This window comes from Phoxinus phoxinus, assembly GCF_949152265.1.
Source record: "Phoxinus phoxinus genome assembly, chromosome: 2".
Taxonomy (NCBI): domain Eukaryota; kingdom Metazoa; phylum Chordata; class Actinopteri; order Cypriniformes; family Leuciscidae; genus Phoxinus; species Phoxinus phoxinus.
Genome location: NC_136877.1, coordinates 16,602,842 through 16,619,079, shown reverse-complemented (window position 1 = coordinate 16,619,079; position 16,238 = coordinate 16,602,842). Strand labels below are relative to the sequence as shown.

General features: G+C 38.7%; 1 protein-coding gene across 3 annotated transcripts; it reads left to right on the top strand.

Annotated features, from left to right (window-relative positions):
• The first annotated feature begins 2,860 nt into the window (after window positions 1–2,860).
• On the top strand, window positions 2,861–15,243 carry rpl34 (ribosomal protein L34). 3 transcript variants are annotated; one of them, XM_079605516.1, is made up of 6 exons: window positions 2,861–3,085; window positions 3,401–3,456; window positions 3,893–3,963; window positions 4,084–4,183; window positions 13,594–13,697; window positions 15,119–15,243. In XM_079605516.1, the coding sequence occupies exons 3-6, from the start codon at window positions 3,899–3,901 to the stop codon at window positions 15,201–15,203; spliced, it is 354 nt and encodes a 117-aa protein (XP_079461642.1). In that variant the 5' UTR covers window positions 2,861–3,085; window positions 3,401–3,456; window positions 3,893–3,898; the 3' UTR covers window positions 15,204–15,243. The 3 variants fall into 3 exon arrangements, with proteins under 3 accessions (XP_079461642.1, XP_079461643.1, XP_079461644.1); XM_079605517.1 differs by having other exon boundaries at window positions 2,861–3,242; XM_079605518.1 differs by lacking the exon at window positions 2,861–3,085 and having other exon boundaries at window positions 3,450–3,775.
• Window positions 15,244–16,238: the final 995 nt, after the last annotated feature.

The following is a 16,238-nucleotide window of genomic DNA, read 5'->3' as shown; positions in this document are numbered from 1 at the left end:
GTCCACACACGGACTGTTACAACACATGCGTTCCCCACTAGACGTCGTTTTATAATTTGGAAAGGTATCGCTTTAAATATTCTTAGTTCACTTAAAGTACTTTACTTTAAATATTTAGTTTTAAAGTGATTTTAACTTGATATTGCATTGTTCTGTCGTCGTTTGATCGCTAGGATAACTTCTGGTCACCCTTAATTCCGTGACGTTACCACGGAATATTCAGTGGTCGCCACGGATTGTTTCACATTCACTGGACGATATTACCTTCTGATTTTAACACTTAAGTAGGCTATTCCAGTTGACTGTGTTTGCAATGCAATGCAGCTTAATTAAACTGTGAACCTATTCTCCCCTGATCAGTTTGTATAGCCTTTTGCTTATTGTCAAATTCTGTGATGGCACCACGGATTCTTTTTCCGTGACGGAACCACGGAACTCTTCCGTGACGGAACCACGGAATATTCAGTGGTCGCCATGGATTGTTTCACATTCACTGACTGGACGATATAACCTGCTGATTTTAACACTTTAAGTAGGCTATTCCATATTAGTTTGCGATGCACTGTAGCCTAATTAAAATGTGAACCTCTTATCTCCCCTGATCAGTTTGTAGGCTATAGCCTTTTGCTTATTGCCAAATTCTGTGATGGCACCACGGATTCTTCTTCCGTGACGGGACCACGGAATATTCAGTGGTCGCCACAGATGTTTTCACATTCACTGGACGATATTGCCTAAATTGCTGATTTTGACATTTTAAGTAGGCTATTCAAGTTGTCTGTGTTTGCGATGCAATGTAGCCTAATTAAACTGAACATCTTATCTCGATCAGTTTGTATAGCCTTTTGCTTATTGTCAAATTCTGTGATGGCACCACGGATTCTTTCGTGGTGGACACACGGATAACCGGATCACTAGAGGTAGGCTTGATCAATCAAACTCCCATCCATCATCTTAGTACAGAGTACAGATACTGGAGTACAGAGAGCCAAAATAACAAATCATGACTAATGTCCAAATAGATATGGACCTAACTGTAGGTGTGTTCTCTCACTTCTGCAATTTCAACCTCATGAAAATGTTTAGGAAACATAGGCTTTCAATGTGTATTTAATCTGTCCCTGAATGTATGAACTTTAACACCGTTTCCTCTTTCTTTACCACCCCTAGTTCTGTCCAACAGGCTCGACTCGACTCCAGACCAGGTCTCCTCTGGGGTCTGTGACACGCTCTGCTTCTGGCAGGGGAATGCTCTCACCCTAACATCCAAGTATCTATAGCATTACTTATAGCGTGGAGTTTGTCATCACTGTATAGAATTGCATTTGAATGATTCTCGATTCACCACCAGGTCTCCAGATCGTCCTACAGCTTCGGTGGAAGAATGCAATGGCTCTATTGTGAACACTTGTATTCCTTTTCTGGCCTGCTTTCTGCATCTCTCCCTGTAGGAAGTCGAACAAGTTTCTTTGAAGACAGAACATTCAAGGAAAACTTACATACCCTCTCCCTAGATATATTATATAATTAAATGTTTTGTTGAATGCAATTGGTTGCCTTGCATATTTTTTTACTGTTGACCAAACTTCTTTCTTGACTTAAACTGAGCAGCTTTAATTGCTATTCACTTGTTGTGCAGGTTTATGTGAATGTATTTTTTTAACTAACACAGTAAATGTATTATACCTTATGGGAGCAGTCCCCCTTCCCTCTAAAGTTAAATGCACAATTTTTTTTATTAAATTCAAAGGGCTTTATTGACATGAAAGTTTCAGGAACAATGTGTGTGTGTATACACACTACCAGTCAAAAGTTTTGGATCGGTAAGATTTTTTATGTTTTTAAAAGAAGTCTCTTCTGATTACCGAGGCTACATTTATTTGATTAGGGGAAGAAGAAGAAAAACAGCAATATTCTGAAATATTATTATAATATTATTCAAACACCTGATTCTATGTGAATATATAGTAAAGTGTAATTTATTCCTGTGATCAAAGCTGAATTTCAGCATCATTACTCCAGTCTTCAGTGTCACATGATCCTTCAGAAATCATTCTAATATGATGATTTGATGCTCAAAAAACTATTGATTATTATCAATGTTGAAAAAAGTTATTTACATTTTTATTTCAGGATCATTTAATGCATAGAAAGTTCAAAAGAACAGCATTTATCTGAAATAGAAGCTTTTGTAACATTAAACACTACCGTTCAAACGTTTGGGGTCAGTAGGAACATCTATTTTATTTTTTGGGGGGGGAGAAATAAAAGAAATCAATACTTTTATTAATCAAGGATTAATTAAATTTATAAAAAGTTACAGTAAAGACATTCATAATGTTACAAAAGCTTCTATTTCAGATTAATGCTGTTCTTTAGAACTTTCTATTCATCAAAGAATTCTGAAAAAAAAATTACACAACTGTTTTCAACATTGATAATAATAATAAATGTTTCTTGAGCATCAAATCATCATATTACACTACATACAGCTTTGATCACAGGAATAAATGACATTTGAAAATATTAAAATAGAAAATAGTTATTTTAAATTATCATTATGTATGTGTATAATATATGTATCATTATGTGTGTGTGTGTGTATATAATATTATATATATATATATATTGTGTGTGTGTGTATGGGAGCACCCCATTGCCTACCAAAATTATACACAAAAACGTATTAATGCTGTGTTTCTGCTACCCCCCAGAAAAAAAAATGCTATTATATGTAAGCAATTTAAGTGTCAACGTAATAATCAATGTCCATTATGCGTCAATATTTACCGCTAATTGCTGTACATATAGCTGCTGCTGTCTGCCCCGCTTAAAAATCATTGGCAACGCGGATTTGTTTGGAACTATTGAGAGCTACACGAATCACGTGACCGCGTGGCGGCGAGATCACAGAGTGTCGCAACTCTCATATTTAACGGCTCTGGGTATAATTAACCACGCAACAACTCCTTGGCATTTTGACTAACAGACAACACCGCCGCCACTATATACAATATACGAAACACGTCTTTTTCTGCCTCCTGGTTGCGTGCGCAAGCAGGGATGACGTTGCCGAGAAATCCATGTAGGCTATATTACATTTACAATTCTTTGTAAATATTTTTTAAAATCCAGAAGAAAATCTTCAAAATAAACATTAATAATAAAAAATAGCCTGTACTTTGTAAAGCTCACAAGCATGCTATTAAAGACGTGATGCCTTTTCTTCACTGTATTGCCTGGTCAGTTACGTTTTTAATAAATCTGCATGACAATGATTACAAAATATTTATACTATTTTATATAATATGTATTATAATATTTAGAAATAGCATAGACTATAAAAATATAACTGCTTTTATTTTGCTTTCTGCAAACGTATTATTTCCGTTTCGGGCAGATTTTGAACTTTCACCCCGCCTGTCGTTCTTCCTCTTCCGCCTGCAGCAATAGAAGGTATGGTGTATTGTCTTTGCGCTTAAAATATGATTCAAATATCCATCGTCATCTGCCGTTTCTGATGATCAAATATATGATATAAAGAGTTATACGCGTAGTTCACTGTCTAATCGAAGAGACACTTGCCATATTAATTCAATTAATAGTCTCAATAACGGAATTTTGTTACTTGTGTTGACGCGGTGAAGCTATCTTTCACGTTCCGTACAAACACGAACGCAGCAGACTACGATTTTACATTTGATATGGTCTTTACAACTGAAGTGAAAGTGTGACACCGTTATAATCGTTGATTTCGTTTACGCATATTTGACAGGTGTTTGTAAATTTTTAGCTTATACTTTATATCATGCTTATTCAGGTATTAAGCCTGAACTTCATACATGTTTTGCCATCTCTTATACAGACATAAAGATTATGTAATTTTTTTCAGGTCAAGATGGTGCAGCGCCTGACATACCGCCGTAGGCTTTCCTACAACACTGCTTCAAACAAGACTAGACTGTGAGTGTGATTCCTGCATTGATTCAAATAGATCTTCATCGTGCGCCGATGTTCCCATAGAATAGAGTGTCTTGTGTAAACATCAAAAGCTGTACTTAATGACTACATCATGTCACTCAGATCCCGTACTCCAGGTAACCGCATTGTATACCTGTATACCAAGAAGACTGGCAAGGCACCCAAGTCAGCATGTGGAATCTGCCCTGGTAGACTACGTGGTGTAAGTGATGTTCTGTGTACAGTTTTATGTGTGCATGTACAGAGATGTAAATAATGTTTGAGAATAGAGACCTTTGGATAAACTAGTGTTGTCAAAGTACCAAAATTTTAGTATTCGGTACCAATACCAGTGATAATCCACTGTTCTCGGTACCAAAGCTTAATTTAGATTAAATTTACACATATATTAAAGTGTATATCAAAGTTACAGAGATGGAAACTGTAGTATTAAAAACACTTTACAATAAGATTCCATTTGTTAGATAACATTAGATAAAATGACCTAACAGTAAACAATAGTTATATACTGTAGCAATTATTCTCCTTGGGGTAATTTGAAAATGTACTAATACATTTTTAAAATCAAAAGTTTTATGTTCATTATTTAATGCACAATTGATGAAGTGAACAAACATGAACAATCAAGTGTTTGTATTAACATTCACAAACATTGAATGAATGTAAAATATATTGTTCACTCAATGTGTTGATGTTAGAAAAGGCATTAAGTAATGTTAATGAATGGTATCTTATTGTAGTGTTACCAAACTATACAGGAGATAAAATGTGTTTTATTTGACTTGACTGTACTTTTATTTAATCCAAAACTGCTTTCATATTTACCCAGATACAACCGCACACAATACCACTTTAGGGGCAGTCCACATATCACGGTTTGTGCGCATCCAAATTCGTTTCAAATGTAGCCCATGACCTGTTTATAATAGAAGCGATTAAAACATCTCAACAGGTCATGTGACAAAAACCATCGGCCTTTCGTTAACAACATCGAAAGCTCGGCCGAACAGCTGAGCGCTGTACAGGGCAGCTTTTTATTTCTCATCTCCATTAATATATCTAGTAGTAAAGCTAATGCAAGGGCTAGAAATCAATTCATTCTTTGCTGATACTTCCTTGTCATTATGGAGAGCGCAGTTTGCACCGCTTTCTCCTTTCCACAAGCGTGTACTTTCCCATTGCGTCTGTCGTTGCTATGCAACCATGAACGGCCCCTTATGCCAACGTGATATTAGCTGCCTATCCAAAATATTTCCACATGTGGCTCTTTCCTCCTTTCTTATCAACAAGTGGATTCAGAGCCACCGCATTAGCAGCGCCGCCGATCGCCATGTCTCAGTGTGTTTATGAAGAGGATGCAACTGTGCACCTTTCGGACAGCAAATTAATAACCGGATTAACCTGATACTTCGGTAACACCGGTACTTAAGAAAAGCTGGTACCGTAACCGTTTAATTAAGTACCGGGTCTTTTGACAACACTAGGATAAATGTCTCTGCGGGAATCTAGAAAAAGAGCTGTTGAATTTTCAGCTCTTGTTGTATGTAGGCATGTGCCAGTATAAAAAAATCCAGCTTTTTAGACGGTAGACGGGCCTACGCGCATTAGGGCTGTCACTTTTGAGAAAAATCAAATTTGAACGGATATCAAATACCAGCCTATGTATTCGAATATATTCGAATATCTATTACCCCCCCCCCCCCCGCGTGCAAAAAAACCCCCCCCAAAAAAAACCCGTCAATCGAAATTTACTAACAGTTTGACAGTCATAAACAGGACTCCCAAAATTACACTTATAGGACTCATATCTGCAAATAAACCTTGCCTTTACATGTGCATCTGCACAGTGCCGACCGGTTGTGCAGGAAAGTAGCCTATGCAGTCATACGATGTTGGACGCCTGGCGATGCTCTGGCCGTCTGCTGCGTTTCTGGGGCTTTTTAAACCTGGCCACTTCATGCGTTTTCTCAGATCGGATAGCTATCAAAACGATTCCATTTACACCTGGTCAAATAGGCCTAAATGTGGTTTAAACCGGATATAAATCCGATCTTCAATTCCCGCGCTATATGCCGATTTAATGTCACCGAAAGCAACATATGAGCTGCATTTTATTGATCATCAGCTAACATCAAAGACCGCAATAAGAGAGAGCGGCAGCCCTGGTAAGATCATTTAGTTTATTTACTTTTAATGAAGATTATTATTATTATTGTGTGTTAAAGCGTCTGCGACTTACTTTCACTTTGATTTGCAATAGTTTGCACATTGGCTTGGCGCTTGATGAATAGATCATCTTCGGTGATGCGTGTTGCAGGGCGCCGTCATATCTGACTATAACATAGCCTGTAACACGCTTTCAAAATAACACCCTTTCAAAATAACACGCTTTTTTAAAATAAAAAGCAAACGGTCTTATCATAGACTCTAAAAAATGCGCTAGACATGGCACTTTAAAAACCGAATAGTTTATTTGAAGTTCGATTACGGTTATTTCATGTCATGTTCGAATGCATATTCGAATATCGAATAAAAAGTGACAGCCCTAACGCGCATCTGCAAAGGGACGGAATGGCCCTAAAAAACGTGTCGTTGGACAGGAATGTGGACACACGTTGACACAACATATCAAAGGTTGGCTTGCTCATCCTAAAATTTCGGAACCACTGCTCCTCGTTAAAGCCCGCCATGATCTCATGAAAGTGCGTATCATAGCACATTTTATCTCTCTTGCCATTTACGTCAAAAATTGTTTTTGCGTGCATATGATGCGCAGTTTCCACGTGCATATGCTAAGTACTTTATGGTGTGTAATATGCACGCACTCCACACCCCTAATCCTACCCAAGCGCGTATCATGCACGATAAATTGTCGGCACCGTTCCTCCTTTTGCCATGCTTCTCCATGTGAGGATTACCATTATTTTCCGGACTAAGTCGCTCCGGAGTATAAGTCGCATCAGTCAAAAAATGCGTCATGAAGAGGAAAAAAACATAAGTCGCACTGGACTATAAATCGCATTTATTTAGAAATTTATTTCACAAAATCCAAGACCAAGAACAGACATTTAATCTGGAAAGGCAAGTTATTCAGCTGCACAACAGCACACAGAACAAGAGGCTGAATATGTGTCCGGCATGTTAACGTAACACAGGATTTCCCGCAGCTCTTTGGAACTAAGCAACACACGCCTGCCGCCTTAACTACGTCGTCAACAAAATGTATATGAGCGATATCTGCCGTGTTACTCTGTCCTGTTTAGAGCTTAGATTCTCTGCCCAAGCCCGATATTTTTCCCGCCGCTATACTCGCGGCGTGGGACTAGATGTGATGGCCGAGTGCGAGCGCGGGTGGTAGCCTAATGCACTCACTATGTGTGTGCGGGCTGCGGGAGAATAAAACGATTAAATATAAATATGAATAAAACATATAAAACTAATAAATTGTTATTCACATTTGGCAGAAAAGCGACAAGAACAAAAAAACTAAATAGAAACGATTTACAGGCCAGAGTTTCTATTTGTAACATGTTTGCAGCGTTGAGCGATGTAGCCAATCACAGACATATGTGTTGATTTCTGGACCGCAATGGCCAATCAGACGCATTTAAGATGGAATCCCCTCACGGCTCAAAACTGACTTTTTGTTCAGTGCTGAATTCTGCATGCTGGCTCAGACCCCTCGTTTTTCGAGACTGCGCCTCCTGCTGTTCGGAAGATTGTATAACACCCTTATCCAAATGCCATTGAAAACAATATATTTAATTTGTCTACTTTAATGTCAATTCATTTTAATAAAAATGTTACAATGGCTTGTCTACAAAAATTCCAAGGTTAAAGGCTAACGTTAGCTATCAAAATATTTTCGGGGAAAAAAGGCGAAAAAACATACATTAACGGCTCAAATTTTGTTAAGAACTATCTTAACAAATATTAAATGGACTATTCATATGTTGGTGTATCGATGAGCTATAAAGTAATTGGATTAAAAAAGAAATCAAATGAGTGATTCGCTAAATAAAATTGACGATACTCACGCTTCGGCTTAAGTTCTTCACATGTTTATCCGATCCAATTTGATAGGAGGCGCTGTCTCGAAAAACAAGGGGTCTGAGAACGCGGGAAACTCGAGAACAGAGTCTGCAGCTTCATATTTCTCGTATTAAGTCAATGATCAATGAAGAGAAGAACACTAGATCTGGGGACAAAGAATGACATGCACACAGAAGTGCAGTTCACTCAGTCAGCTTTATTGTGCTTGTGCCATCGTTTATATAGCAAGTCTAGGGTGTTGGCTGAAACTAGGGATGCACCGACATGAAAATTTTGCCCGATAACCGGTAGTTCTTTACATTTGAAAGCCGATAATCGATATATTGGCCCATATATCTAAACTCAAATTTTTATATACTCTGAATACAAAAAAAGGGCTTGCCATTAAAAGCCATATCCCAAACATTTCAACATAAATAAAACGTATAAAATACAGTAGCCTGGTTTGAACAAGTGTAAGATTCCTTACCTTTTAAAATTAATTTTATTCTCCAACTTTCTTATACTTTTTTTTTTAGCTTTAGTTAACATGAACCAAAAATGAATGAACAATACAGATTAAGATCAACATTTTCTAAGACATGTGTCATGGATAAATAAACAGGGTGTCCGTGGGTTTGTAAAAGGTAGTAAATGAAATTAGCCAAAATTAAGGCCATTAAAAAGTAATAAACGTCATCTGACAAGGTATTACGTTTTCGAACCCCCATCTAACTAGGCCTATGAGTTTCAATTTGTGTTAAGTGCAGCCAGGTCTTTCTTCTAAAATTCGCGTGGATTTATTTATATGTTGCGAGTAGGATGCGAGCGATATCGTGTGACTTGGTGTGGATGGGTTCGCGCGCGCGCTGAAACAAACTGGGTACCCAGCTGGCTTGCTGCCAAACCTGTTAGTGAGTTCACTTCTATTTCAGTCATTTAAGAGACATCAGGGGTTTTCCTGCATTTAATTTTGTTTGGCAGCTGCCAAAGCCTTATTTAATTGGTGAGTAGCCTAATGTAGATGACTGCTGTGCTTGTGACAGGGTGCATGTTAACTGAAAGAACGAGCAGAGAGAGAGCCCCGGCCGCGCGCGCACTCAATTCACTTTTACTCGCTCTCCCTCGCTCATATTAATCAAAATCAATTGACACGATGGTAAAAGGTTGAAAGACCGAAGTTTCATGTGGCACGTTCGGAGATTTATTTCTTGAATTACCGCTGGGTGTGCTAAAAAAACGTTGCCTTATCTTCTCTGAAAAGCGTTCCCCAAATTCAGCTGACATATCTAAACCACACTTTCAATAAACGAAAAAATATATCCTAAAAAAAATATTTGTTGACACAAATTTTGTGCGATGTACTAACTGCTTGGATAATTCATCAACGCGTACACGTCCGCTAATGACACGTCCGATTCGCGAACTAATGACTCATTTGAACCGATTTAATGAATGGTTAAAACAACTGATCTGTCCTCACGGGACGTCTGAATCGGTGTATAACAAACCAGTAAAACTTCACAATATGGTTCCATTTATTAAACTCGCCATTATTTAATCTTTTAAAAAAGTCTGCAGCATTTATTAAGCTTTCTTAATGTTAATTTCACCATTTACTAAGCTTTCTTAATGTTAATTTCACCATTTACTAGCCTACATTAGCCTATTGAAATCAAAAGTTGTATTTGTTAACATTAGTTAATGCACTGTGAAGTAACATTAACAGGGTTCCCACGGGTCCTTGAAATCCTTGAAAGTTTGTGAATCGGGAAAAAAAGATTTCAAGGCCCTGGAAAGTTTTTGAAAACGATCATAATAGATACAAGTCCTTGAAAGTGCTTGAATTTATTTTGTGCAAGAAGTTTTCTGGGAAAAAAAATTCCCATATTATTCCATCTGGTCCGCTAATGTGTTACTTCGGCAACACTTTGTGGCCTATACGTACTAGCTTGCTTGATTTACGTTAGTTAAAGGGATAGTTCACTTTGAAATTAGTTTTAGCTTACCTCAAGGGCATCCAAGATGTAGGTGTCTTTTTTTTCTTTTTGATATTTTTAGGTCAAACCGTTCTTGTCTGACAGTCATATCATGCAGGTCTACGGTCACTTGTCTCAAAGAGCAAACACAGAGTCCAAATTAAACAATTCCCCATCGTCCAAATTAAACAATTCCCCATCGTAAGTACAAATCGATGGCCTAAGACACGAAACGAGCGGATTGTGTGAGAAAACGAACGGTATTTATATCGTTTTTACCTCTTGTAACACAGCCACAGCCAAAGTGATCTGAGGGCGCGGCGCTTCCTTCTGTGTGACGTGTGCGCAGACTGGTGCATAGATGTATACACTAGATGTCGCCTTGGCTATGGCAGTTCATTGGAACGAATGTATTTAATGCGAAATCTAGAGTATATATGTCTATGCACCAGTCTGCGTACACGTCACACAGAAGGAAGCGCCAGCGCCCTCAGATCACTTGGACCTGGCTGTGTATAAGAGGTAAAAACGATATAAATACCATTTGGTTTTCTCACACAAACCGCTCGTTTCGTGTCTTAGGCCATCAATGTATACTTACGATGGGGTATTATTTAATTTGGACGATTGGGAATTGTTTAATTTGGACGATTGGGAATTGTTTAACTCTGTGCATGCTCTTTGAGACAGTGACCATAGACCTGCATGATATGACTGACAGACAACAACGGTTTGACCTAAAAATATCAAAATTGAAACTACTGCGGAAAAAGACACCTACATCTTGGATGCCCTTGAGGTAAGATAAAACATACCAACATTTTATTTCAAAGTGAACTATCCCTTTAAGGCTGATTTATACTTCTGTATCGGGTGTACGTCGTAGGCTAGCACGTAGGCGACGCCGTCGTGAGCATTTATACTTCTGCGTTTATGTCTGCGTTGCTCTGCAGTTACATCGCCGAAACGCTAGTTGGCGGGGGCGGGTTTTAATGTTCCACTGTTTATAGATTCCTCGAGGCTGTTTTGATTTGGCTACTACAAGCAATGGCGACTGAAAGAGAGCGGATCATGTTGGAGCTGGAGCTTATCGAGTTGGAAAAAGTCAATTTTAGTGAAATTTCTGAATTTACAGAACTTCTGAATTTAAAAATGGCGGGCGGTACAGAAGAACACGCCGGAAACGCGTAGGAGGAAACGCAATGCTACCAAGCCGACCAATCACAGATCTTGCGGTCCGCGTCGTCGCAACGTGTGGTTACATTTTTGAGGAGGTGTGCGTCAGGGTACGACGTTTGGTACACGTCTATGCGTACCGGTACCTACTTTCTACTACATTCGTTAAAAGAGAACTTCACTTGAAAATTAAAGTTAGCCCATGATTTACTTCTCCTCAAGCCATCCAAGCCTTTATATAGGGATCTATACAGTTGGTTACAGGATGTTACAAGTTTTTTTTTAACGCCTCCAAATGGCACTTTTCTCACTTTAAATTTTTTTTTAAAGGCTTCCACTTTTAATGTGAAATGTGAAAATAAAAAAATATTTATATATATTAGTTCAAATGGAAAAAAAATACCTCATAAATTTTTTATAAATATTGCGTAGTATCATAAAATCCCTTCAAAATTCTAAATAATCAAGAAATATTATTGAACAAAAACATATTACATTGGTTTTCCTGGGGGGAAAAAAGAAGTTGCATGTCAAGGCTTTGGTCACTTTTGACCACGACAGAGCCAAGTGTGACCCCTAAATGAAGATGACCAGAGGGTTAGGTCCTTGAATTTTAGGCTATTGGACCTGGAAAGTCCTTGAAAGGTCCTTGAATTTGAGGTTAACCAAGGTGTGGGAACCCTGCATTAACAAACAATTCATGCATGTAAACTACGTAGTATTTTCAGGTTATTTATATTATAATGTGTAGAAACATTACCCCCCAAAAAATCATTTGTTTAGACGAGTGTGGTGAAACAAGAATAAAAGTGCAAAGCAAGTTATCTAGCAGCGAATTTTATTCAATTGTACAGTGTATGGTAGAAAATTAGACTAGCTGCGCAAGATAAAGATGATCACCTGTACAATGAATCGCTTTACTGCATCGTTCATGAATTCAACCAAACGCATCCTATAATAGATTCTTATATAAAGATATGATGTTGAAAATTTATGATTGAGCGGCTAATTTAAGTTGTTAACCTTTTTTCCCTGAGCTGCTAATTAAAAATTCAGTCCCTTTCTCCTGAAACTGCAGCAAGAACAACAACATGCAACGTCTCATTGCTTGCAAAATAAACTGGAATCAGACGTGTTGGAAAACACACATTATCATATAATTTTTCCACACCTTATTTCCAAAGGTAGCTGCATTAAAAAAGACTTGTAATGTTTTTGCAGACACAAGTGTTCAAATGAGCGTTTTAGTGAAAATAGTGTAACTGCCAAACATTAGGTATGTGACCGTGAGGACATTTTCCCACCGGTCAATCGGAGTGTCGCTAATTTAAAAGCCGATGTAAAATGCACACAACCATTCATAACAGTGCAGAGCGAGCATTTTCAATTAATTCCTTTGGAAGTTGAGCTTCCATTAGCCTGCTTCGTCATATTCAAGGCAGAATGTGAGTCTGATACTGCTCCATAGGGCTTTGATTATAAGGCGTGTCTTAACCGAACCAGGAAAAAAATTTACCTCTGCAACGAAGTGACGTATGTTGAGAGCCGCATAGTTGTCCACAGAGCTCAACTGCACGCACGCTGGAAGTAGTAAATTAATGACTGTAAACAATCTTTGCCGTTTGCCTCGACAATATAGCAAATAAATTCTCGCATTTGTCAGGCCCTGTCTCAACTTTATAACAAGGTTGCAACCCGACTTGACTGATTTTAAAAAATGGAAAGACGACAAAAGAGACCATGCTGAAGAAGCTTGTTCATCTGAGGCTTCAGAGAAAAGAGATCGTGAGCCCATCCCTTCCATTGGTTTTCATTGCGTCCCATTTTCTTAGCCACTATCGGAGCCAGCTGATAAATTAAACTTTTGCCGAATCCCGTAGGAAGGACGGCAAACACATCTTTCCGATCGACAAATGCCATGATTGCGGTTCTCTGTTCGTCTTTTAAAAAAAATGTGCTGACTATTTATTTTGTAACAGACGCGATAGCGGAATCTAAACATCTCAATCCTCTAGCTGCAGTCATCTTTGAAAACCAATTCAACCCAACTGCTCTTTGATGACGTGGTGATTACGTAACCGTAGATCATCTGTCCATCATCGATTAAAGCCCGCCCTGGCAATTTGATTGGCTCGGCCTTCTGGGAGCCGAGCATAATTACTCCTCAACGGATCGAATCCAGACCGAACTTCCCGACCAAAAAATGTTGTGGGCGGGGTTCGGGCTGGCACCCAGGCTAGCTTCCATAGGAATGAACTGAAAATGCTAACTCTGCTCTGTACCGGACACGCAGGACATGCATCACACTACTGCTGTTGTACCAACCCTAATAACTACATCAGATTTGATTACCAAATAGGTCATTTAAAGGTGCTGTTAAAACTTGAATACATGATTGAATGTTCTAATGTTTTTTCCTCAATAGATCCGTGCTGTGAGGCCCCAGGTTCTCATGAGACTCTCAAAAACCAAGAAGCATGTCAGCCGAGCTTATGGTGGTTCCATGTGTGCCAAGTGTGTACGAGACAGGTAACAAACTGAGATCATTGCGTTATTTGTAAACAAGTAGATTGGGACAGGCGATTAATAAAGGGATAGCCAGAGATTGTCTAATATGGGGAGAACTGCCACTCTCAGTAAACTTCCGGCTTCTGAACTGGTTGAAGTTCCACTCTGGTTCCACATGAGGGCGCTCACAGTACGAGTGCAGAATGAATGGAGGTCTATGGAGCTATACCCCTCAAAAAACACTTTTCTCAGGATATAATTTTGTCTAATTTGAATGTTGTATTCGAAAGGAGATGCAAAGAAATTACGCATTGCTGGGTGTTAGATTTTTTTTAGAGTCACTTATTTGCTTTAAAAAGATTTTTTAAATTTCAATGACGTCATACACATCGTACGACCAGAGATACTGCTTTACGGCAGTCCTTCAGTCACTTTGGTGCTCTTTGGCTAGCACACGTGCTAGAAGAGTTTTTGCTTGATGACATTCTGGTCCCGCTTCGGATGCCACAATGCCATCAAGCCGTATCTCTGGTCGTAATCAGTCCTTTACTAACCAATCAGCGTTCATTAGCAGAATGCTAGCGTGTTATGAGCAACAACAACTCAACCTGTAAGAAATCGAAAGGACATAAGTACTCGTTCATTCAAATTTCGACCTATAACCCATGTTGAACTTGCAAAACCTACAATCAAATCTGAGATTTCTCAACGGCAATCGGGTGAAAGACAAATTAAGCCGTCTAGCTCCATTAATTTTGCACTCGGGCGATCGCCCCCAGTGGAACTCTGGTGGAACTACAACCAAAAATCGGTACAATAGGACTTAATAGGGAGTGGCCAGGCTCTCCGTAGACGGCTCTGGGATGGCTCATCTTATAAGTATAGTTAATCTTAACATGTTTAAATCTAAAAACTGTGTTCGGACTGTTAATTTAGGTATGCTCTAATTAATTTAGGTATGCTCTAATTATGGCGAGACACGATAGGCAAAAATATTTTTTTTTCACTGGTCAATTTTGAGATTTCTGGATATTTGTCTTCAATGACATGACGTCTTTCAGACTTGTGGTGAAAAAAAGTCAGAAATACACATTTAGGTCTTTATTTTACTACACTGTCTGTTTGCGTCTGTAGATTTCTCCTAAATTCAACAAAAGTTGGTGTTCTAAATCATCCCGCTGCTCCGTGATCGCTGTCTGCACCCCGTCATTCACATACTCCATTAGAAAGCTCTTAGATATTTTCTAATTTGCATATTTAAACATATTAAATTACAGAAAACTTGTAATACATTTTTTTTCTCATCTTAACTGGGAAAGTTTCATGGTGATATCTGCTAGTTAACATTTTTACCCTATTCACCTGTAGTGTCTCGCCTTAAACTCTTGATTCAAATGCATTCTATGAGCACATGACCCACATCCATCTGTATCACTTTTCAGGATCAAGCGAGCTTTCCTCATTGAGGAGCAGAAGATCGTCGTCAAAGTACTGAAGGCACAGGCACAAAGCCAGAAGTCTAAGTAGATGTCGATTTGTACTCTTTAAATAAAAGATTTGGAATTCACTGTTTTGTGTTTTTTTCCTGTGCTGATGGAATGCCCTTTTTTCTAGCGGGTAATTAAGTTGATATATGCTGAGCAAATCGATATTTTAGTTAAATTGCATGGCAAGCTATGGTAGCTTCTGTTACGGAATAAAAAAATTAAAAGATATTGGTGAATTCTCGCAATTCTGACTTTTTTCTCACAATTGCAGGTTATAATGTCCAATTGAGGGGAAAAAATCTGAATTGTGGGATGAAGTTGCAATTACCGTTTGTTTTTATTTAGTGGCAGAAACTAGCTTCCATAGCAATCTAACAGTTTAGATAAAAGTGTGTTTGTACTAGGGTTGTTTCCGATACTAGTATCGGAAATGCCGCCAATACTAATACAATTTCTGGCATCGGTATCGGCAAGTACATCTACCGATGCACGATCCGATACCATTTTATTAAACAATACCTAGTTATGCACGCTAGCTTTGCTTAACGCTGCAAATCGGAGATCATTTCTTCTTCACTGCTCTAAACAGTGGTTGCTTGTGGCAACACAGGAAGTTGTGCTGTTGCCTCAAGCAACCACTGTTTAGAGTAGTGAAGAAGAAATGAAAACGCGCGTGCAAGCAGTGTGTCCGCTGTTTGGCAGTATTTCAGATTGGACCAACCAGCCAGTAAAACGGCGACATGTCTCATATGCCATTCTGCAATTTCTTGGGGTGGCACAAGTATTAGCAACTTCAACACGGTTGGTTGGACCATTTTTCCTGCCGACCAAAATTGAGTTATTTCAAATGTAGGTGCGCGCTCATAATGTAAGAGACTCTGGCGCCCAACATCAAATGGCAAATGTAATGAAAGCGGAACAAAACTGTGCTACTCGTTACTCTGGGCTTCATGGACCATTTATCGGTTTGGACCAATGCAGCACGGGCCGATCTTGATCAAGCGCCAATGTTTCTACACAGCGCCAAGAGATCCAGTAAAGAAAGCATTTGAATTTGCCACTGAAGTAATAACAT

Bases quoted from the DNA above. Each gene is read 5' to 3' on its own strand.
- rpl34 (XM_079605516.1), top strand. From the start codon at position 3,899: ATGGTGCAGCGCCTGACATACCGCCGTAGGCTTTCCTACAACACTGCT. The intron at 4,184-13,593 runs GTAAGTGATGTT...TTTCCTCAATAG, and splicing joins GCCCTGGTAGACTACGTGGT to ATCCGTGCTGTGAGGCCCCA. The intron at 13,698-15,118 runs GTAACAAACTGA...ATCACTTTTCAG, and splicing joins GCCAAGTGTGTACGAGACAG to GATCAAGCGAGCTTTCCTCA.